The sequence below is a fragment of the Mus caroli genome, unplaced genomic scaffold (assembly GCF_978045245.1).
Source record: "Mus caroli unplaced genomic scaffold, Mus_caroli_1 scaffold_2, whole genome shotgun sequence".
Taxonomy (NCBI): domain Eukaryota; kingdom Metazoa; phylum Chordata; class Mammalia; order Rodentia; family Muridae; genus Mus; species Mus caroli.
In genome coordinates this window covers 103,820,105-103,842,791 of record NW_028227257.1, presented here as the reverse complement: position 1 = coordinate 103,842,791, position 22,687 = coordinate 103,820,105, and the positions used below count along the sequence as shown (strand labels likewise).

Genomic DNA, 22,687 nt, shown 5'->3' with positions numbered 1-22,687 from the left:
TAAATCTGTGATTGCCTGCTGCTGTACTGTTTAGTGCAGTGCATTTGAAGATTCTCATAGACTTGGAGTACTGTGAATGAGAACACTTGGTGTTAAATAACTACTGCATGCTTAGATGCCCTCTAAGTTGGTGAGTCCACCCTTCTGCCTCTTTGTTCTCTCCTGTTTAGGGTTCTCCATTTTTTCTCTTGCTCTGAGAATTTTAACTGAAAATTTTTAAGTCACCTGGCCTTCATGGTTGCTAAGAGGCAGGAAGGGATTGACCGAGCTCACCCTGGAAACCTTTGGTAAATAAAAGAAAGACTGTTGACTGCTATAGAAACAGCTGTCAGGCCCTGTAGATCTGCCTGCCGCACCTGCGCTCCAGGCCCTGTATGCAAATGACCAGGGACACAGGGGACCCTGGCCTGGAACCTAAAGGTAGAATGGATGTCGTTTGGTAGACTTGTATATGGCAAGTCCAGCGATGAAAAGGTGTGTGGGTTGATATGAATTTTATACAATAGACACTATACAAATGGCTGCTTTTGTTTGTTTGTTTGGGGACAGGGTACCACTATGTACCACATGCCTTTAATCCCAGCATTCTGGAAACTGAGACAGGCAGATCTCTATGAGCCTGATCTACATACTGAGCTCCATGCTAGTATTAGTACTTCCAGGTGCCTACTAATCATTAAGGCGACAGTTTACTTTTGTCCCAGTGATCTCAGCAGGTGGAAACACTCCCAAAGACATTCTTCTCTCCTTGCCTACTGACTGCTATTTTTAAAAGACAGACTGTTTCCCCCTTATCTCAGTCACTACCTAAAACTCAGGATAAATGTAGAGAACTTGGAAGTTTGGCATATGCAGTTATATGGTGTAGTATATGCAGGCATATGGTGTAGTACTTTTTTATATGCATCTATATAGTTAGTGCAAGGACCCAGAGAAAGTGTGACAGATTAGTCTTCTTTGGATCTTCTCTTATTTGACAAGCACTTATGCAAATACTGCTGTGTTGCACAGGTCACCTCTGTCTTTCTCCTAGTCATGGAAGTGAACGATATAGCGCGCAGCAGAGAATATAGTAGTACTGTAAGGCACCTTATTTAATGTTGTTCACAGGTTTTAGGTGCAGACTGCCGATGGGCTGGTTAAACATTTCTGCTTAGATGTCCCACTCTCTGACTATGGTGTAAACCAGTATGTGTAAACCAGTTTGTTATCAGCGACGTGGCACCTATTACATGCCTTTCTCCTCGCTGCACCCACAGTCTGTAGAATTAACTCTGTAGATTGTATTCTTTTTCTAGAATATCATTTCCTTCCCTTCCCACTGCCCACTCCCGCCTGGACCCTGGTCACATTTGCCAGCCGCTGCAGAGGTCTCTTGCCTCACCAGCACCTTCAGGACCCCATCATTTCAAACTCCCTGAATGTGGCAGGATCACGAAACTCTTCAACGGCTTCTTGTTCCCCATACAGATAAAGCCAGATTTCCTTATAGGTTGGATGTCCAGAGAAGGCCATAGTCTGGTGCAGCCCCATTTCATAGCACATACATCGCCTGCTGTAATTCGGAAATCTGCCCCATCTGTATCTTTCAGTATCTCTGCCTCATCTTCCCTCAGCGGAGTTCTACCCCCACCCACTCCCACCCTCTCATACTTCCTTGGGATCAAAGACTGGCTCATGTGACAGTCTCACTTCCATTCAGATTCCATTCAGAATCACTTCCCCTTCTCCTTCACTGACCTTGTCACAGAGATTTTTGATAACGTTTGGCATTTTTATATTGTTTCCTTTGCCGATCTACCTGTTGGTTTACATTGTGTTGTAAACTTTTCTGAGCGGTGTTTTCGCAGACCTATGATTATATTAGTCTTGTCATTTTTATTACAATTTTTCTATGCCAGATTTATTTGCCTTCCTCTTTCTTCTTCGTGGATAAATAAAACAGAGAACATCTGTGCTTAGTAGCACTTGGCTTTCTTTCCTGTCTCTAAGCAATGTAGCACAACAGATGAAAGACAGGAGGTGTTGGGGGCATAAAGAGACAGAGTGTTTGGGCTTTGGCGAAGTGTTTCTAGCTCCAGTGATCGGATCTAGGGTTCACTTAGTCCTTAGGAAGTCTTCAGTTCCTTCTCCACCTCATGTTCTCCTCCACTCTGTTGCTAGATGGTAGGACACCGAACGCAATTGCTTGTGTGTGATCTGCCATATCTCACAAGTGTCACTAAGTAAACATGCCATGAGACTTTCAAAAAGATTAACAATGGAGTTTATTAGACATCTAAAGCTTTCTCGTAATCTAGCGTTCTGCAAATAAAACTTGTCCCTTGAGGTGTATGGAAATAAAGACTTTCTTATTAAGTAAATCGAGAGAAATGCTAAACAAAATTTCCTTGCTGCTGTTTATCAATGAATTAAGATTGCTGTTAAGTTCTGAGATAAAACCTCTAGTTAGTCAAACACGTAGAGAATTTAGTAGATTCCAAAACTTCTTTTTCTAACATTTGACTATTAAAAAGCATTCGGATTCTTCTTGTATTTATAAACTGAAAGGCAGAGAGCCACTGTGCCCAGGTCCTAAATGGCAACGCTGATCATCTCAGTAGTGGCTTCTAGTTTAGATGGGGGCATTTTCCACCTGATCAGCCAGAGTGTGTGTCAGTTATTTCATTCAGTATTAATTTTTGTTTGTTTGTCTGTTTGTTTTGTGACAGAGTTTCCTCTGGGTACCCTGGCTGTCCTGGAACTCGTACTGTAGACCAGGCTGGCCTCGAACTCAGAAATCCGCCTGCCTCTGCCTCACAAGTGCTGCACCACTGCCCGGCTTGAGTTATTTTTTAACCATTCCCTCTCTGAGCAGTCTTTCTGCCCTTCTCTACGGGATTGTATCATTCACTGTCCATGGAGCTAGCTTTACTTTTCTCCAAACGTGAATCACCATTTGGCGTGTTAGATGTTTGTTCTCTGCTTATCTAGTTATACTTATGCCCTTTTATTCTAGTCTCTGCTCCTGGAGTACAAGTCTCATGAACACAGGATTGCATCCGTTCAGCAGTATCTCCCTGGTACAGTCTTGTGCATTGGCTATGTTGAGGGTACATTTAAATGAAGAGTCGAGGGAGGAGTTGGGATGGGAGGAGAGTGTAACTCAAACTCCAGAGGCTTGTGTAGCTGTAGGGAACTAATTAGGGGGTTGATATGATGGCAGGGAGAGTAGGCTAGCCCAAGCATGGACAAGGGGAGCAGAGAAAACCAGGCTCTTCTGTGGGCCCCCTGAGGATGGGTGTGGGCAGAGCAAGTGGTGGAGGTTTGTAAAGGAAGTGTTCCAGACAGAAGTAGAGTTAGAAACATCTTGCACAGATGTTCCAAATGTCAGGAGGCATGAGAGGTAGCTATTTACAACCAGACACACAGTTCCCCACCCTCATGCTCATTTACATAATAATTGCACTAAGTTTATGATTGCATTTGTTTGTTTTCTTTTTTCTTGTTTTTTTGCAACTACTTATGCTATGCACTTTAGAGAATTTTTAAAAAATAATTATGACATGCCTGAGACTACCTAATAAGGACAGCTTATATAGTTCTTGGAGCAGGCTCAAGAAGGTACCCAATTTAGTGCAAACAGTTATATTTATTTGTACTATGATCAGGACATACCAGAAAATCAGATGTCATGGCTTTAAGAGCACAGGGTCAGAGTTTCAGTTCCGCTAATGTTGTCACCTGGGAGTGAACGGCCACGGTGCCCAGTCTTCTCAATCTTCAAGGGAATCAGTCATTTTTGTTTAGTGAAAAATCAAAAAATATGCCTAAGATTCTGTAAAATAATACAAATTTAGCTGAAGCTCAGAGGCCATAAATAAGGGGAAATGTAAATCAGTCATAAGAAGTGGTTAATCTCCTTTCCAGTTTTATTTATATTATATTTGTTTATATATACTTATTTATATTTATATAAATTTTGAATATTTATATTCAATATCATGATCAATCCTTAACAGTTATAGATTTCTGTTATATGAGGGTATTACTTGAGTGTGTGTGTGTGTGTGTGTTTGTGTGTATATGTGACATACCCTCATGATGTATGCATATAGATGTTTCTATGAATAGTTTTTCATGTGAGTATGTAGGTGGACCTGCAGGTGCAGGTATGTGTACATGCTGTGGATGGAGGTCATTTTCTGACACAGGTCTCTCACTGAACCTGAAGCTTGCTGATTGGCTAGACTGCCTGACCAGTGAGCTTCAGGGATGCGCTTGGGATAACAGACACACGCTGCTACAGAGAGAACTTTTTCTACTGTAGATCTGGATGGGAACTGAGAGTCTCATGCTCATACAACAAGCACTGGACCAGCGGAGCTATCCCTCAAGCCCTTGTATTAGTTACCTTTCTTGTTGCTAAAACAAATCCCTGACAAGGGGCCAGGGAAGAGAAGGGTTTATCTTGACTTAGAGTTGTCGGGGAAGAGTTTGTTGTGTTGGAGAGATGTGGCTTAGGAGCGTCAAGTCACTAGTTACATTGTATCCACAGGAAGCAGAGAGCGGTGAAAGGCACTCCTCAGCTTCTTTCTTAGTTTGTCAAAAACTCCATGAATTGCCCACATAAGGAGTGGCCTTTCTTCTTCAGTTAATCCTCTGGACCCCCCACTCCCCCAAGCCTGTAGATGATTCTAAGTCCAATCAAATTGACAGTGAAGACCAGCTGTCACATCTGAGCATCCAGAATTTTCCTATGCATTATCAAGAGCAGTACATTTCAAAACCAATAGGGGCCCTTTCAGTTGGTGCTGAGTGGTGATGTTTAAGGCCATGCCCAGCAGGGAGCTAGCAGGATTACATGCTGCTCCAACCAGGTTCCCAGGAAGACTCTGGTCCAATAGCTGAATCAGTATCTGCTGCCTGTGTGAAAGGCTCCTAGAACCTAAGTCTATCTACTAGGTTTTCATAACATAGGCTTTCTTCTTGGACAGACAGAATGACAGAAAAATCTTCCTGTTTGTATATATGAGTGTATTGGGATGTGTCTCTTCTGACTATGTCCCTGGAGCATCTTCAGTGAGGTAGCCAAGTTTTCTACTTGGAAACATAGGATACTGTGTTTTATAAATATGAATCTTGTTCCTATCTTTAAGTTGTGCAGAATGTAATGTTATCTCAAGTTTAAAAACGTTTTAATCAAAGAATTAACATTTGTGTTTGTGTGGGTCGGCTCCTGGTATGAAGGCGTGCATGCCTGTGTGGGTGTGCATCTGTGTGGAGGCCTGAGATCAGCCTCAGGCATTCTCCTTGGGAGCCAAGGATCTTGATTTTCAAGACAGCCTCTCTCACTGGAAACTGGGGCTTGCTGATTAGGCTAGGCTGGCTGGCCAGTGGGCTCCAGGCACCCTCCTGTCTCTGCCTCCCCAGCACTGAGATTACAAGTGCACACTGTGCTGTTCAGCTTTTTATGTGGGTATTGGGATCAATCACAGGCCACCATGCCGTAGATGTTCTGTTTTGGGGGAAAATTGTAAGTATTCCCTCTTTGATACCCACCCTCCAGGTTAAACCATTTCAAGTCTTACCCTCGGGGAGCAGTATAACAGAAATTCTTGTACCTCTGTAGCATCCAGTGGTCATGCAGCTGTGCAGGCTGACCCTGACGCCCACTGTCTGGTGTAGAAAGATCTCAAGCCTGTTTTGAAAATTTGCACTGCCCTCACTTGAGTGATATGAAGGACTAAATCTTTAGAGCTGGGTGTTAATAAAACTCTTGATTTCTTCCTATTTAAATTTAGCCTTTTGGGGATCTCAGGTGCCTTAGTTAGGGTTTTACGGCTGTGTACAGACAATCGTGACCAAGGCAAATCTTCTAAGGGCATCATTTAATTGGGGCTGGCTTACAGGTCCAGAGATTCAGTCCATTATCATCAAGGCGGGAGCATGACAGCATCCAGGCAGGCATGGTGCAGGCTGAGCTGAGAGTTTACTACACCTTCATCTGAAGGCTGCTTGCAGAATACTGACTTCCAAGCAGGTAGGATGAGAGTCTTAAAGCCCACACTCTCAGTGACACACCTACTCCAACAGGACCGCACCTTCTAATAGTGCCACTCCCTGAGCCGAGCATACACAAACCATCGCGCCAGGTATTGTGTGGAGTTCACTCTTCAGGATTTAGGACCAGTATCAATTAGAAAGTGACATTTGTGTCTATGGCCACACTATCCTGAATATGCCAGTCTATTCTGATCTTGGATATTAAGATGGCTCGGGCCTGGTTAGTATTGGTTGAGAAAAAAAGATTTATTTCTGTGTGACAAGTTTGGATTCAAGTGCCTCTAGTAAGTTGGGTATTCTGGGGAGTCTGGATATTCTGGAGTCAGGCAGAGTGTTTGAGTAGATAGCATCCCAGCAGCAGCAGCTGATGCTTCATGGAAGCTCAGTGTGGGAAGGCTGGCCCTGAGGACCTTTTCCAGAGAACTAAAACACGTCACAGGTGGTAGAGTCTCTTGCACAAAGTGAGTGAGGAAGGCAGGTTTGCTCTCTGGAGGCCCTACCCTGGGCACTTCACTGTTTGATTGGTCTATTTATTGCAAAGCCAGTCAGGCTGGCTATCCAAATATTAGAGGAGAGCTCTGCAAAGCAGCCTTTGTCAATCACTTCTGGGTTAGTGTTTTCCTCGTGTTTTCCCCTGAGCATCAGTGGTGATGTTCACGCCTTCTTTGGCCTAGTAAACTATAAACCTAACGGTACCCAAAACAATAGCTCTAGGTGTTATGGGCATTGCTGCTCTAGAAAGGGGAAGCTGCTTGCTGAGTTGTCTGTATACTGCATGTATTGGCTTTGGAATGCAAGCTTTTGATCATTTGTTTGTTTACTTCAAACTGCAATCAGTCTTTTTTTTTCTCCATCAGAAGTCATGAGCAGCGCCCCCTCCCCGCTTTCTCGTCCCCAGCACTTGGAGATCCCCACCCCTGTCACTTGCTGTTTACAGCACTCCTTCAGTACATATGACATGTGCTAAAACAGAGACCATTGGGAAGAAATTTGACACCTGGCACGCAGCCGCTCATTACCCACAAATGATTCAGAAATCATCATTACTGGGACTGTGGCGGCTGCTGTTCCTGGCCTGCCTGCAGGGCCCTGCTGGGCCTTTAGGCCCGCCTTTCCCTGTTTCATCTACCCTGAGCTTGCTGGTTTCGAATAGCATTTTTTTTTCTTACAGCAGCAAATCCACCTGTGAGAGTCAAGGTTAATATGGCTTGTTAGATTCTTAGGCAGAGTTACCCAATAGATGCTGTTAGCGAATCCCAGAGGGCCCCTCCATAGAGGTTAGAAAGGCCTAGCAGCCTGTTGTTCCCTGGAGCCTGACATTCGCTGGGGCTGGGAGTCAGCATATACTCTGAGGTATATTAGAACTATCAAGCATCGTGTGGAAGGACCTTAAGTCTATAAGACGGCTTTATTTTGTTTAAAGAACCAATGTAAAGCTCCCACCGCCTTCGCCCGCGTCCTGTCGAGCTCTAGGGTACAGATACTGTGCACGTACGACCGTCTGTGCACGATATCTAGTTTATACTGTAAGCGCCAGACTGACTTACCTCGCATCCTAACTACACGCTGAATTTGTAGCATTCGTCACAGCTAGCACTGGTGAGGGTTTGTGGTCTGTGCTTTTCACGCTTTGCTAAGCTTGTGCATTGATTCTGTGGTTTTGGACCTAGCAATGTTTATAGAAAACCTTTAATAAGATCATATGGTAGGACCATTAATTTAGCTTCTAAGCAATATATTCTAAAGAAACAACAAAAGTTACCTAGGTGGGTTAATGATCTAAATACACTGTGATCACATATGAAATTACCAAAGATTATACTATGTTTTAGTTTAATATACATGTGAATATTTCTGCACACAATATTTTTAACCAACGAAAAATAAGAAACTATCTAGTATTCAGAAATATGGGAGCAGTTAAACAGCATTTCATAGCCATCCAGTGAGATCTAGCATAGCTATTTAAAAAAATGTTTTGAAGAATATCTAATCCTGGGGGAAAGTTAATTGAAAAAAGCAGGTTATTAAACTGAAATACAGTACAATTCCAATTTTAGTTTTAGTAATTGCATGTGCATTGAAAAATAAAATATGCCAAAGTAGTTGAAAGAATTCATTGCTTACCATAGATGCTTTTCAGTTCTGTCTTTCTTTTTCTTTATTTACTTATTTCCAGTAAGTATATAAGGGCTTTCTCTCTCTCTCTCTCTCTCTCTCTCTCTCTCTCTCTCTCTCTCTCTCTCGTGTGTGTGTGTGTGTGTGTGTGTGTGTGTGGCTTTAAAACAGTATTGGGAATATCATAACTGTCAGCTTTTATATGATTATGTTATAAGCCTTAGCACCATAAATTTAAACCTAAAGTTAAATGAAGATGGAAGGATAGGAGGAAGGATTGCAGGCCCTGAAGGGGATGGGAACTCCACAGGAAGACCATCAGAGTCAACTAACCTGGACCCTTGGGCTCTCTGAGTCTGAAACCCCAACCAAAGAACATACACAGACTATACCTAGGCCTCCCTGCACATATGAGCAGATGTGCAGCCTGGCCTTCATGTGGGTCCCAAACATCTGGAACAGGGACTATCTTAAAAGCTGTTCCCTGTACATGGGATATGTTCTACTAGCTGGGCTGCCTTGTCTGGCCTCAGTGGGAGAGGAAGTGCCTAGCCTCACAGAGACTTGAAGTGCCAGGGTTGGGTGGGGTGAGGGTGGGGTGGGGGAGTGGGGGGAGAATACCCACGGGGGCCGCACCTGCTCAGAAGAGAAAAGGAGAGGGGGATGAGAGAAGGATTCTGGGAGGTGGTCTGGGAGGATTCTAGGAGGGGGGCAGTGAATGAGATATAAAGTGAATAAGTAAAAAATAAAATAAAATAAAAACAACAAAGTCAGAATACCTTTAATCATTAAAGAAAAAGAAAAAAAGAAAAAAAGAAGGAAACACACACTCTATGGGAAATGGGTAATTTTCTAAACACACTGAGGCACGAGTTGGGCCAGCTCTCTCCTCTTTATAATGAGTATTTCATCTCCTGGTCATTATGCCTGAGCATTAACTAAGACATAGCCTGTATTATAAATGTTTTATTTGTTCTTCAGCAAATATTTATGATACACAGACATACCATAGATATATGCAATCTGACTTCATAAGGATGCCTGAGATAGTACAGTTGTGCCTGTAGTATACATATATAAATCTTAAAGGATAGTTTTCTCCTTATATAGCTAGCCAAATCCTGTGAGTGCTTATCACACTGGAAACCCTTTTGAAATCTTGGTAATTGTGACAGTTTACAATTATAGATTCACTCTGGTTGCCCTTTTCCAGACAAGCAGGACTGTTAGTCTAGGTTTCTTTTGATACCATCTCTTGTAGCCTAGGCTGGCCTCCACGTTGCTATGTAGCCATGTTGCTATGTAACTCGTGTTGCTAAGCATCTAGAGTACAGAGTTGAGCCCTGAATTGAGCAGCATGTTCTGGTTCTCTGTTCTTAAGCCTTTGTCCCTTTGTCGTCACCCGCGTCTCAGCCATTAGTGTACAATACTGTGTACAATTCGCTGGTGTTTTCAAGCAGCATTTCTTTTTTGGGAAGCTTTATTTATTTCTATGTGTGTGAGTGTTTTGCCTGCCTGCAAGTATGGGTGCCGTGTGTGTGCCTGGTACCTGTACTGGCCAGAAAAGAGGGCATAGGATCCCTAGGAACTGGGATTGCAGATGCTTGTGAACCACTCTGTGGGTCCTGGGTCCTCAGCAAGAACAGCAAGTGCTCTTAACTGCTGAGCTACCTCTCCAGGCCCACAAGCTGCATGGGTATGGTCCCACCGCAAAAGCCAGCCTCGTCCTCAAAACTAGAAACTGGAGATTACAAGACCTCAAGATTAATTTCAGGGGGGAGCCCTGCCTGTGTTGTCTGCGGGCCGAGGTTATGTCTTTGAAATTTCTAAAACTTATGTCACCCAGTTTTAGCGTTACCATCAGTAGAAGATAATATCTAAAAGCCCGAGCCCCTGAATCAAATCTCAGTTAACATTCCAACCCCAGTGCTTGCTGACCACAGCGCTCTGGCTCCCTGTCCTCACTATCCAATTAGCCATGAAATAAGTTTGTCAAAGGCTAGAGGACATGTAAACAATCCATGTAAAGACTGGGGCAGGCACACCTGGGAATTCGCTTCTGGTTGGTGGCTGCACTACTTAATTAGGTTACTAATATCACTGATGTACTGCGCTGTGTGAAAATACACCACACTTAGAGGAGAGTCAGGTCTAGTAGCCAGACGGGTAGTAAAAACTCTTTTGAGATTTCTAACTTATTTGGATATTTCCCTTTGAAATTACTTTGTATAAACTGTAAATATAAACTTACCTTAGAGGGACTGAGGAGACAACCAACGCGCAGCAAAGGGACCTGAATCCTGGCCCCAGCATGTGTGTAGAAGGCGGAGGTGAGGTGGATTCCTGGGGCTGGTTGACCACCAGCCTAGCCTTCTTGGTGGTATAAGTTGCAGTGAGAGACTTGGTCTCAAAAAACAGGATTAACATTCTGAGGAATTATGCTGAGGATGAACTCTGGCTTCCACAGGTCCACACTCTACATGCAAAAGCACCAACACACATACACACACACACACACCCCACAGTGGTGATAGTTTTGGTCAACTTGACATAAACTGGATAATCTGCAAAGAAAAGAAAAAGAAACCTCAATTGAGGGATTGGTGCTATCAGATTGGCCTGTGGACATGCCTGTGGGGCATTTGATTGATTGCTAATTGATGTAAGAAGGATCGGCCCACTTTGGGGCATGCCACCCCGTGGGCAGCTGGTCCTGGGGTACATTAGAAAGCAAACTAAGTAATTCATGGGGGGCAAGCCAGCATAAGCAGTTCCATGGTCTCTACCTCAGATTCTGCCCCCAGGTTCCTGCTTCAGTTCCATGCCTGGATTCCCCTCAAGGATAGACAGACATGGAAGTGTAGGCCAAACCGATCCTTTCCTCCCTAAGCTGCTTTTAGGCAGTGAGTTCGCAGCAAAGGAGAAGCAAATAAGAACAGAGAGCCAGATAAGCAACTCAGTGGTGTTAGCATTCAGAAAGCCATGGTCTGCCGGTCTTTATTAGTGCCCTGAGCTTGGATGCAAAGTGAGTCTGTGCAGGAATTTGTGGCCACCGCCTAAAATATTCCAGATAAATATAAAAATTGCTTTTGTATCTTTGAAATAAAATTGACCAGAAGCCCTGTCCAGCCGCCCTTTGGCCTTGTGCTTTTCCCTCGGTGAGTTGTCCTGAGCTGTTCGGCTGTTATACAGAGTCTCATTGTCTGTGTATTGACAAACAGAGGAAACCAAAGGACAGTCATGTGGGCAGATTTCCTCTTGTTGCCCAGGAGGCAATGAGACCTGTGAACTAGCCTAAAGAGCAGACTTACCAGGCTGAAGAGCTACAGGGAAAGCTATGTTCAAGAATCTTGGTCTGAGCTTCTCATGGATCAGGTCCCTTCGAGCAGGGAGAACAGGGGATGGGTAAGTACTCCCTCCTCTGTGTATTCCAAGTGCCTGAGGAGGCTGGGGATGATGCTTAGGGGTTAAGTCCTTTCCTCGTGTTCCCAAGGCCTGGGTAGCATCAAGTACATTTGCATAAAGAGAGAGAGAGAGAGCTATTGCACACACACACGCACACACACATATACACATGCACACGCACACATACACACACACGCACACGCACACATACACACACGCACACACGCACACACATACACACACGCACACATACACACAGATCCACACATGCACACACACATACACACATGCACACACATACACACACACATGCACACACACATGCACACACACATGCGCACACACACGCGCACACACACACATACACACAAGCACACACGCACACACACATACACACACACACACGCACACGCACACGCACACGCACACATGCACACAGGACCTAGAAATTAAGTTGTAATTTTAGGATTTGAGTGGAAGCTTTATTTTTTTTTAAAAGAATAATGAATGTGCTTATGTAACCGTCTGTTTGTGTTGCTTATATAACGTGCTTAACACCTTCACTGTAGTGTATGTTTCTCTGACATCATGAAAGGCACTGAGAGCGGTGAGCTGGTGAAGAAAGAGGAGACAATTATAGCAGAAATAGTGATCTTAAGGGAAATTATAGGAAAAGATCTAACTTTGCAACTGCAGATTTAAGGACAAATTTGATGTTTCCCCGGCTGACCCAAACCTTCAATCCAGTCAACAAGAGATGGGAATTTAGAAGTTTAATTCAAAAGTTAAATTCATTAAATGTTGTCAGATGTTCTGTTGTAGTAGAGGTCTAACTTTTTTTTACAATTCCAGCCCCATGACAGTGCTCTAAAAAATAATCAGAAAACACTGAAGAAATTATTTTTAAGATCCCCCCCCCATTTTGTGGTGCTGAGAATCAAATCAAGGCCTTCATGCATGCTAAACACACATCCTTCCACTCACCTACCACAGACCTGTGTGGGGTGATGCTAAGCAGAGATGAGCCAGCCCTCCCTCCAGGAAGCAGTGTAGCAGGAGCCTGAGACGAGGCATATAACCCTCAGCGTTCATAGCTGCTCACACCAAGGGCACATAGCATTCAAGACTCTTCCTTATGATAATGAGCACGTATAAGTGCGAACCTGAAGGGTGTGCTTCTTGTTTTAGAAGGAAATGTGAATTTGAGGCCAATTCTGGGTATTGAGTTGGGTTAATTTTATTCCCGGATAAACAGTGGTGTTTAGGCTCTGATAACTTGCCAATTACAGAGTGGATGTCTGTATGACAAGTATTGGTTTCTTAACATACTGGAGGTTAAAGAAAATAGCCCATTTTAGAATTTAGTTACCAATTATAATACTTGGTGTCAGCTGGTTGTTTTATCAATTGTGCTTTCATTTTTTAGTAATAAAAAGACATATTACTAGGTTAGTAAATGTTTTTTTATGGTCGCTTGTGCCTCAAAAAAATCAACAAAATGTGAGGCTTAGATTCTTTCTTCATTTTAATATTTACTGTATTGTACATATAGTGAATATTCAAAACAAATAAGGTTCTCTTTTTTTTCATGATATTCCCAAAGTCAAGTAGAGAAGAAACAGATACAAGTTCTCATGCCAAGCACACAGGAGGCTGTTTTCCAGCTGCTGATACTGAGTCGCATGGTGTTTCGCCCTTCTGGCCCACAAAACGGAGTCAACATTTTAACAGTCCGCTGCTATCTATAGACGCTGAACTCATGTGTGTTACACTTTGTGCCAAAATGATCTCTGTGTGTGTGCTGATGTGGAAATTGGAGAAACTGGTTTCCCTTGCCTGCCCAAATGGCTTGAGTTAATTCTTCATGCCCTGCCTCCTTGCTTGTATGCTACATAGTTGCCAAAATCAACTTTCTCTGTAGTCTTTGTGCTTCTGACCACCTTAGGGGACCACGAAAGGGTAGTTGGTGATGTAGATACACTGTTGTCCAGTCATCAGACCTATTCAGTGTTTTTTTGTGTCCTACAGGGTTTTTTCCAGATATACTCCTATGATTCCTTCCATAAGGTCGAAACCAGCACTCTGGAAGAGGTTCAGCAGAGAGCCTGCAAGAAGAAAAACCTGTGCGGGTGTTATTTTCCTCCATGTTGCTGCTGGGCTTGGCCTCCAAGGCGCTGGCAGCTCACGCTTCTGCTGGGCTCCTTATGATCTTTTCCCTGTGTTCACCGATGTGAGAAATGGGGCTCTAACCCTAGGTGGGTTTCTGATCATTTGCAGAGCATCCACGTTTTGGAGAGAACTGCTTCATCCAGCACGGAGCCCTCTGTCAGTCGGCAGTTGCTAGAGCCGGAGCCCATCCCCCTCTCCAAGGTCAGTGACAGAGAGAGGTTTCTCCCACAGCTAGCCCAGTGCCTGCTCTGGGGCCAAATGAACTGTGAATAACTTTGACACTTGACTCTCCTAAGGTAGCTGTGATGCCAACTGTGGGGCTTCTCTGCTGCTTTTTCTTCTTCCTTCCCAGAGAGTTTTTTTTTCCCTGTCTTGTATGAGGGGAGAAGAAAAGGAAGCATATTTTCCTTGGCTTTCCAGGGTTATATGTGAAGGTCTAAAAGTATTTTAGGGAAAAAATTAAGGGAAAGCATTATTATCTCCTCTTAGAGAGATGAGCAGATAATCCTATGACAAATCAATGTAGGGAAATTAAAACACACACACACACATGGGGTCCAGCAATTGTATTATTGCTGTGTCCTGAATACTAGGCACTATACAGAGTACTTGCATACATCATCACATTTAATACACTTTTCATAAGATAGTCCCTGACATATATGCATTTATTACATTTAGTGAATCTGGAGACTCAGAGATAGCAGTTTGGCCTAAGACAAAAGAGCTATTACGTGGCAGGAAGAAGTACAAGGTATATGTGCCCCGTTCTGTAACCTGGGCTGTCCATCTCTGCCTCACCACTAAGGCCCAGAGGTACCCACACCAAGTGGCCATCACACATTGTGACTTCTGGTTTCCATCTACTGTCTAGCTTCCAGCAGTGACTCTGGGAAGAGCGGTGTAGACTAAGACACTTTCTGCATCATGGAAGCCAGAGTCCCTTCCTCTTCAGCCTCTTCTCCCCGAGACATGGGAAGCATCCAAATTTACTTGTGTCTAAAATACAAAAGTTCTTCAAGAAGATGGGCCCCTACTCATCCCTACCCCCTGATATATTTAGTGGGGTCGGTGAGCTGGTCCCCAGATGGGAAAACTGAGAAGAGAGACATGCAGAGTTCAGATTCACATAAAAACATCTATATTTCCTAAAGAAACTTATAGTTTTAAATGTGTGATCCTGACCCTTGTGTTCCTATATAAAGCATAAACCTAAGAAAAGAACAAGCACCTATACTTCCCTATTACTATGGACATGTATACTTGTATGTTTTATGCCTTAAAGATGTTATAAGCTACAGAATTTATTCTGTCAGGCAGGAGTAGAGGAAAATAATTATTAAACTATAAAATAATTTAGAGGGTAGCTGGAGAGATGGCCTAACAGTTAAGAGTGCTGGCTACTCTTACAGAAGACAACTGCCTGTTACTCCAGCTCCAGGTGATTTTGTAAACATCTGTGGACACCTACACATAAATGGCATGCACACATGCAATTAAAAATAAAAACAAGATCTTACTCTCTTACCCTCTTCCCTCTCTGTCCTTTCTCTGCCCATTCCCCTTCCCTCCACTTCTCTCTCTTCTCCCACGTGTTCATGGCTGGTCTGTCTCTGTCTCTGTCTCTCTCTCTCTCTCTCTCTCTCTCTTCCTCCCTCACTCCCTCTCTCCCTCCCTCCCTCTCTCTGTCTCTACTTCCTCCTCAACAATGCTCCCCATGCCCTAAATAAGCTCTACTCCATACTAAAAGATAAGTGAATAAATAAATAAATAAATAAAACCGAAATCTTTTAAAAACAGAAAGAAAAAGTACAGACCTCCATTTGAACAATAAATGGATACTACATACTTGGTCAATATAATTGACATATCCCTTTTAAGCAGCTATCCTCTGTAGCTAGTGAAAAGATGAAACAATACATAGATGAGAGTATGATGGCCACTTGGTGTGTGGGTACCACTGGACTTTAGAGGTGAAGCAGAGATCGACAGCACCGGTTACAGAATGGGGAACATTTACAGAACACTTATTTTGTGTCATGCATTGTCTCTGCCAGCCTCTAGATTGTTAGCGTGGGTACTGACTTCCTCTTTTTCCATAGGCTCCCAGCATACAGGTCTAATCTGCTCCCTACAGCTTGCCGGCTCACAAAAGCTGAAGTGTAGGCGTAGTGACCCAACAGAGCGTTCTGGCTAGGGATCCCGACAGCATTCACTACCCCATTGCTTCTGTTGCTTCCCATTTAAATCCTGATAAGGGACTAATAGACCGTTTGTTTTTTACATTAGTAGATGTGGAAAAATCCTGGGGTCTCATAAAATGAGTCCGTGTATCCACCCAAGTACCACTGCATCTCACCATTTCAGACCATCTGTGGAACACAGGCTTTCTAGGTGCTGGTTGGTAGGAGGACTTTGAACAAGGTGTTGCCTTGGCTTAGGATTTATTTAAATTCTTTGCTGTTCTTAGGCATTTTTACCTAACCTACCCCACCCATAGACTATCTTGCACTTTTTATATTTTAAAGGCATTACAAGATACAAAGTTTATTCCCTCAGGCAGGAGTAGACTTCTAGTCCATGGAAAGGGAAGAATTATTCAGCTATAAGAGAATTATTAAACTATAATTTAGCAGGTAGCTGGGGAGATGGCTCAGCAGTTAAGAGCGCTGATGTTGGTCAAGTACCGGCATGATGTCTTTAGGGCTCTTGTTTATGTTTCTGTTTTAAGTAGACCTAGGAAGAGCAGAAACTCCTGAGTTGAAAATAAATACGGATTGGAATTTCAGGGAAAATGCACTCTTTGAATTTTAGGAAGTGATTTTAATTTTCTTACGACCTACCTAGTTCACTAAGCAAGAAGGAGGAATTTTAGTGTCATGGAAAACAGAACGCAGAAGGTTCTGTCTCGTGTGGGGATGGGTTCTTTCCTTTCCTACATATTTTATTTGCAACCTTATCATCCATCAACATTTATAATTGAAATAGGTGGAGCTATTATTTGCCATGCTTTTATCCTTTGCCCCTTTGTCAGCCTGAGAGCCTATCTAATTGTTAGAACTGAGTCAGGATTCCGTGCTGTCTCTTTCGCAGGACACAGGAGTATTGCATCGGAGTAAATGGCACTGGTAGTTTGGAGTGCAGCACTTCCCTTTGGAAACAGACTTTAACCTTTGGCCTGTTCTGCCTTACATCTCTCCTGTTCTCCAGTTCTTCTTCTCCCCCCCCAAAAGGAAAGAAAACCACCCTAACAGAAGTAGGAAGTGTTAGCTACAGAGAGATGAGTTTGTGTTTTCCCAGACTTTAATTAGGAAGGGGGAAAATGTACTTGTTACTAAATGGTTCCATTTTATGTCATATAGAGATTCGTCATGGGCAGGGAGCAGCAAGGGAGGCATATCTACCCTTTTAAATAAGATGTAGCTAAACATATCTTTAAATACAACTCACATGTCACTGAGAACAGACGTCCAGTGACTATATTTACACACAGTGGGAAGTTGCTCTCTCTTAATTTCCTAGTTATGTCTATCATTTTTATGGAGTAGTTACTATCCCGATGAGAGCTGAAAACCAGAGGTCCTTGTTGGTATGTGTCAGAACTTACTATGTTCTTATATGGTCTTTACATTGTCCATAGGTGGGGTTCTACTCCTGAGTTGCAACCCCATATTAAGAAAGGATGCCAAATCCTTCATGTGCTCCTTGGGGTCATGTGACAGTGACTTGTGCTCTCGTATCAGTCAAAAGCCATGATAGTCTATAGAGCCTGAAGCTCTCTCATCAGAAATATTCTTATATTTAAGTAACATATCAATTGTAGCATTAATAATGTGATTTTTTTTGAGACAGGTTCTCCCTGTGTGGCTCTATCCTGCCTAGAACTTGCTATGTAGAAGAGACTGGCCTGGAACTCACAAAGATCCACCAGCCTCTGCCTCCCAAGTGCTAGGAGTAAAGGTGTCGTGAGCCACCACATGTAGCTTAGATTAGTCAGTTTCTGGCAGAATTATCTTCAAGCAGAAAACCACATTGTGAGCTATTGCATATACTTGAAAGAGTAATGTTGCCAAATAGACACACACACAGGCCATTTCTATAAGATTCGTAGCTCATTCTTCAGCAGTGACTGTGGATATAAAGAGATAGTTCTTTCCTGAGGTGGGGTTAGGTTTGTAGGATGCCTGCTTGCTGCTGGATTTAGGCTTTTCAGAGAGACAGGACCATCTCTACATTTTATCTCCTGATAAAAGAGAAAATTCCACCCTAGATACCCTTAGTTTCATTTAACATAGATGAGACTTGGCCCCAAAACAAGCAGCTTCTAGGGTGAGGAGAAAGGGGAGAAAGAGATGGTGGCTACAGTCCTTTTCACCAGAGCCACATCCCACATTCATGCCTGATAATGGTACCTCCTCCCTGAGACCCTCAGAGCCTGCTGGCTGCAGGGTTGGGTCTATCCTGAGATACAGCCTCTATCTCTTCTCACTCTGTGAAAGTCTTTTCAGAATGCAAGCACACAGTGAACTGGGGGTGGGGTATCATACAGTGGGCCCGTCCTGATCTGCATGGTGTGTCCACCCTTCTGAAGCCGAGGCCTCTCAGATGCTTACACAGAGAGATGCCCCCTTCCCTTACAAAGGTTTTGTGAGGGAAGTGAGAAACTTTTTTCTGTTCAAAGTAGTTCAGGGTACCCTGCAAAGCTCTAGAATCAGGGATGGTAAGACTGTTGCTAGATCTGCGATCACCTAGACCAGTGGTTCTCAACTTTCCTAACTCTGCAACCCTTTAATACAGTTCCTCAGGTCGTGATAACACCCAACCATAAGATTATTTTGTTGCTACTTCATAACTAATTTTGCTACTGTTATGAATCATAACGTAAATGTCTGATGTGAGACCCCAGCAAGGGTGGTTTCAACCCCTAAGAGGTAGAGATCCACTGCTCTAGAGCATGTGAGCCCATAGCAATCATCTGGTCGTGGGAGTTTCAAGCCCAGGGCCAAGAGTCAAGTAGATTTGCCAAAAGGAGTGGAGTGGTGGCCACCATAGCAAACTGAAGACTGTTTACTTATTAGTTCAGTGTCACCAAGAGCTTATAAGCTAGCAGAAAATTTGTTTTTTTTTAAGTTGAAAAATCATCTGATTTGTAAATGCTGATGATTTTTAAAAATTAGTAGCATATATGAAAAAATATGTTATCTAACAGGAGGGTAAGAGTGATACCCTAGAACTGAAGTCTTTTGTTTGTTTGTTTGTTTTTATTCTTGCTGTTGGGAAGATTGAATCTAGGGCCTTTCGGTATGCTAAGCATTTGCCTGACCAACGATCTAGGACCCATCTCCATTCTATGCCTTGTAGCTTTGCTCTTTCCATGGGATCCCCAGGGAGTGTGTCTCCTTGAAAGCCTGGACTTCTCGGCTGTTGAGTGAGGCTTTGGTGCGCACTTGGAGATGCCCAGGGCTGTTGTGGAACAGGACGACAGCACTGCTGGGACTCTGTGCTAACAGCCCCACAGCACTGCTGGGGCCCTGCACTAACAGCCCCACAGCACTGCTGCAGGCTCTGCGCTAACAGCCCCTTATGTTCTGCCTCAGACCTCTGCAACCTCTCCATTTGTACCCAGAAAATCAGCCGGGTCAACACACTGACTGAACAGTTGTCACCGGATCTCCAATTTTAAAACTTTAAAGTGCCACTGTGTCCCAGGTTCATGGGGGTGGGGTAGGGTTGGAGTGCAGGAGGAGGTGGGGTGCGTTTTAAACATTCTGAGTGCAGGAAATCAACATTCTGTTCTACTGCTGAGCAAACAGAGTGTCCCCAGCGCGCCTCTTGTGGAGTCTGCCTGCCTCCGGGTCTACCTGGGAAACTCCTAGGAGCTTCACTTGAAAGTCCATGACTTGTTTTGATGCTCCAATTAGCTCCAGAATGTCACTCATCCTAATAGTGGGCTGAGCGTGGCATCAAAGGTGACTTTCTGCCTAAGACCCTTCTTAAGTGTGTATCATTAAGCACAGAAAATAAATGATTTGTTTTTCTTTTCTCGCAGGAAGCTGACAGCTGGGAAATTATAGAAGGGCTGAAAATAGGCCAAACCAATGTCCAGAAACCAGACAGGCACGAGGGATTTATGCTGAAGAAAAGAAAATGGCCTTTAAAGGGCTGGCACAAGGTAACATCGCAATCGGATTGAGGCTGAGAGCATCAGCATCAAGTTCTGACATGCTATTAGGTGGGAAACAAAGATCACTGGAGTTTATGAGTGTGAGATCTTGTATCTAGGACAAAAACGAAAACAAACAAAAACCCAGAATGGGGAGGAGAGAGGAAACAGAAGAGAGAGGGAGAAGAGAGAGGGAGAAGAGAGAAGAGGAAAAGCCAAAACAAATTCTGTGGCTCTGAGGAGAAAGCTGTCTTCCATTCTCAGTAGAACCCTTTGTGTTAGGCCCCGTGATGACTCTCACATCACCGCAGGAGCAACTTTGTGCAGTCACCAGTTCTGCTGACAGACGTCATCTCAGAATAGAAGGGTTTGCTAACCTTGGGGAATGCTTGGGGAATGGCTGCCCACTGGCTCAAAGCAGTCAGGCTATGGATTACAACTCCCTTAAAGAAATGGACAGACAGGAAATGCTATGCCAACCTGTCTCCAGAGGATGAAGCCAGTCTAAGGGGCTTCCACGAATACATTGTTCCCTTGTACCACTCAGACCATATAAGTACCCTAATACCAAGGACTGCCCCTCATTCACCATTCTTTGGATTTGGGTTTTGTCCAGCAAGTGATTCCTCCTGGGCCCACCTCTTCCTTCCACCGCTTTTCTTTATTGTATCATCAGTAGCCTTATTTAGGTCTTTCCTGTGACATCCTAGAAGTTATTCCTGGCTAAACTTATTTAATAGAAACTTAAAATGGGGGAAAGCAGGCCAAAACCCCATTTTCAAAAATGAATAGCTAGGTTCTATTTGACACTCTTACTTCAGCAAAATGGCCGTGGACTGACATCCTTCTGGACTCTGCATATTTAGCATAAACAGTAAGATGTCAATCCCCAGTGCCTTTTCTCTTCTCCCTAACACCACTGCATATTGACTAAGCATCAGCCCATATGAATGCCTAAGTTATGGGTGATTTGCTTTTTAATGTAGAATTTTTTTGAATCTGGCAGGTACCTGTTGTTTTCAAAAGGATTACAGCATCCCTTTGTGGGTTCTAGGTAGAATGGCTTTGGGGACCTGATATCCTGCTGTCTCAGCAGCTATGTGTTCATGCATCCCATGCAAATGATCCAGCAGAGTAGATTCCAGCAACAGAAGGATTTTCTGCAGAGCTAGAAGTGGGGTCCATGGTGTGGCTGGCTCCTGAGAACCTTTTGGTTTTTTTTGAGTGGCCCACAGAAAGAAAGCCAACATTAAAGAGGTCTTCAGTCTTTGTGGTTAAAAATAGCAAGTCTACTAAGACTGGATGATGTGACCCCAAGGCAGATAATTGCCTACCCACCCTCCTTTTTAGTTTCTTATTTTGTTTCGTATTCTATTTATTCTTTGAGATTTTCATACATGTATACAATGTATTCTGATCATATTCACCATTTCTTTCCCAGTTTCTCCCAGAGTGCCCCAGTACACCCTCTTATCAAGTTCATGCACCCTTTTGTTTTAACATATTTGTATTTCACTGGCCTCATTTAGTATTGCCATGTGCATTCATTGGGGCCGTTCACCAGAGCATGAACAACTTGCCAGTAGTCACATGACCAAGGACAAAGCTGGAGAATGTTCCTTCCCTGGTAGCCACCAACTACCACTCGGGGTGGGGCCCCTTATTCATAATGTAGCTTGGAAACAATATTTAATCTCATTTCCTAATAATAGAATACAAGCATATTGCCGAGGAGAGTCACTTAAGCCTTGTGGGTAATTTATTAGTAATGGATCCAGTGTGATGGCATCTGTAATGGCTATGAGAACTTTTAGAAAGTATCCATGGGTATCCAATGGAAATTCAGAGGTTTAGCTCTGGGGCAAACACTTCCCTGTAGAATAGTATAGAAGTGTTTACAGAATTGCCGTGATTTCTCCAGGCTTTTTTCCCCTCACTTTCATAATATCCTAATGCAGTTTGGTGATGAAGTGTAAGCTGCAGGTCCTTAGATCTCCACCTTATGAAGACAAACCACAGAGAAAAGATTTCATCCCTTGCGCATGTAAACGTGTCCTACTAGAACTCTGACCCACTTACCTCACTTCCTGTGACTGACTGTGGCTAGATGCCCTGAATCGGTGTATCAGAACCATCAGACATGTTAACCGCTGATGCCAAGGGACTTGCGACCCGCACTTGTGAATGCTTTGTGTAATTCAGAGAACAAACAGTCACTGGAGTGTTTGGTTCTTGCAGCGCTTTTTTGTCCTGGATAATGGAATGCTGAAGTATTCCAAGGCGCCACTTGATGTAAGTAGCTCGCAGGACATGTTTCACAGATTGATGTAGAATTCTGCTTGAAGTGAGTAAACACTGTAGCCATGCAAACCCTGTGCCATGGCTACCGGCTTTCTGCATGTTTGTGCCTGTAATGTTTAACAACAAGCTACCGACTGCATGTTTTAGAGAAGGTATGCTCTATGCTTATACTCAGGATAGCATAAAATCTCAAAGTAGTGCATGAATATTTAATTGCTTTTTAAAGCAGAACTTCAACCTAAAAGTGACACGTTAGTTAAAAAAAAAAAAAAAATCACCCTTTCTCTCCTAGAGAGAAAATCTTGAACACTTTTTTCCTTTCACCTTGAAATAAATTCCGTGATCCTTGCATTTTGAGATTTAAAGCCTTCCTGTTCTTGTCAAGAAACTGTCTTTTGTACTTAATTTGTGTTTCATTCAGTTTTTTTATCTTGAAAAGCCCAATGCCCAACTCATTAAAACTATTCCAAACTGCTTTGGCTTAAT

The 22,687-nt window shown here is 43.4% G+C and overlaps 1 protein-coding gene across 8 annotated transcripts in view; it reads left to right on the top strand.

Annotated features, from left to right (window-relative positions):
- Positions 1–22,687, top strand: part of Osbpl6 (oxysterol binding protein like 6) — a 191,978-nt gene that overhangs the window by 120,224 nt on the left and 49,067 nt on the right. For all 8 annotated transcript variants that reach the window (XM_029470678.2, XM_029470671.2, XM_029470664.2 and 5 more), the window contains 3 exons: positions 13,846–13,938; positions 19,787–19,909; positions 22,139–22,192. In XM_029470678.2, coding sequence (XP_029326538.1) covers positions 13,846–13,938; positions 19,787–19,909; positions 22,139–22,192 — 270 coding nt within the window. The remainder of the gene's footprint in view (positions 1–13,845; positions 13,939–19,786; positions 19,910–22,138; positions 22,193–22,687) is intronic.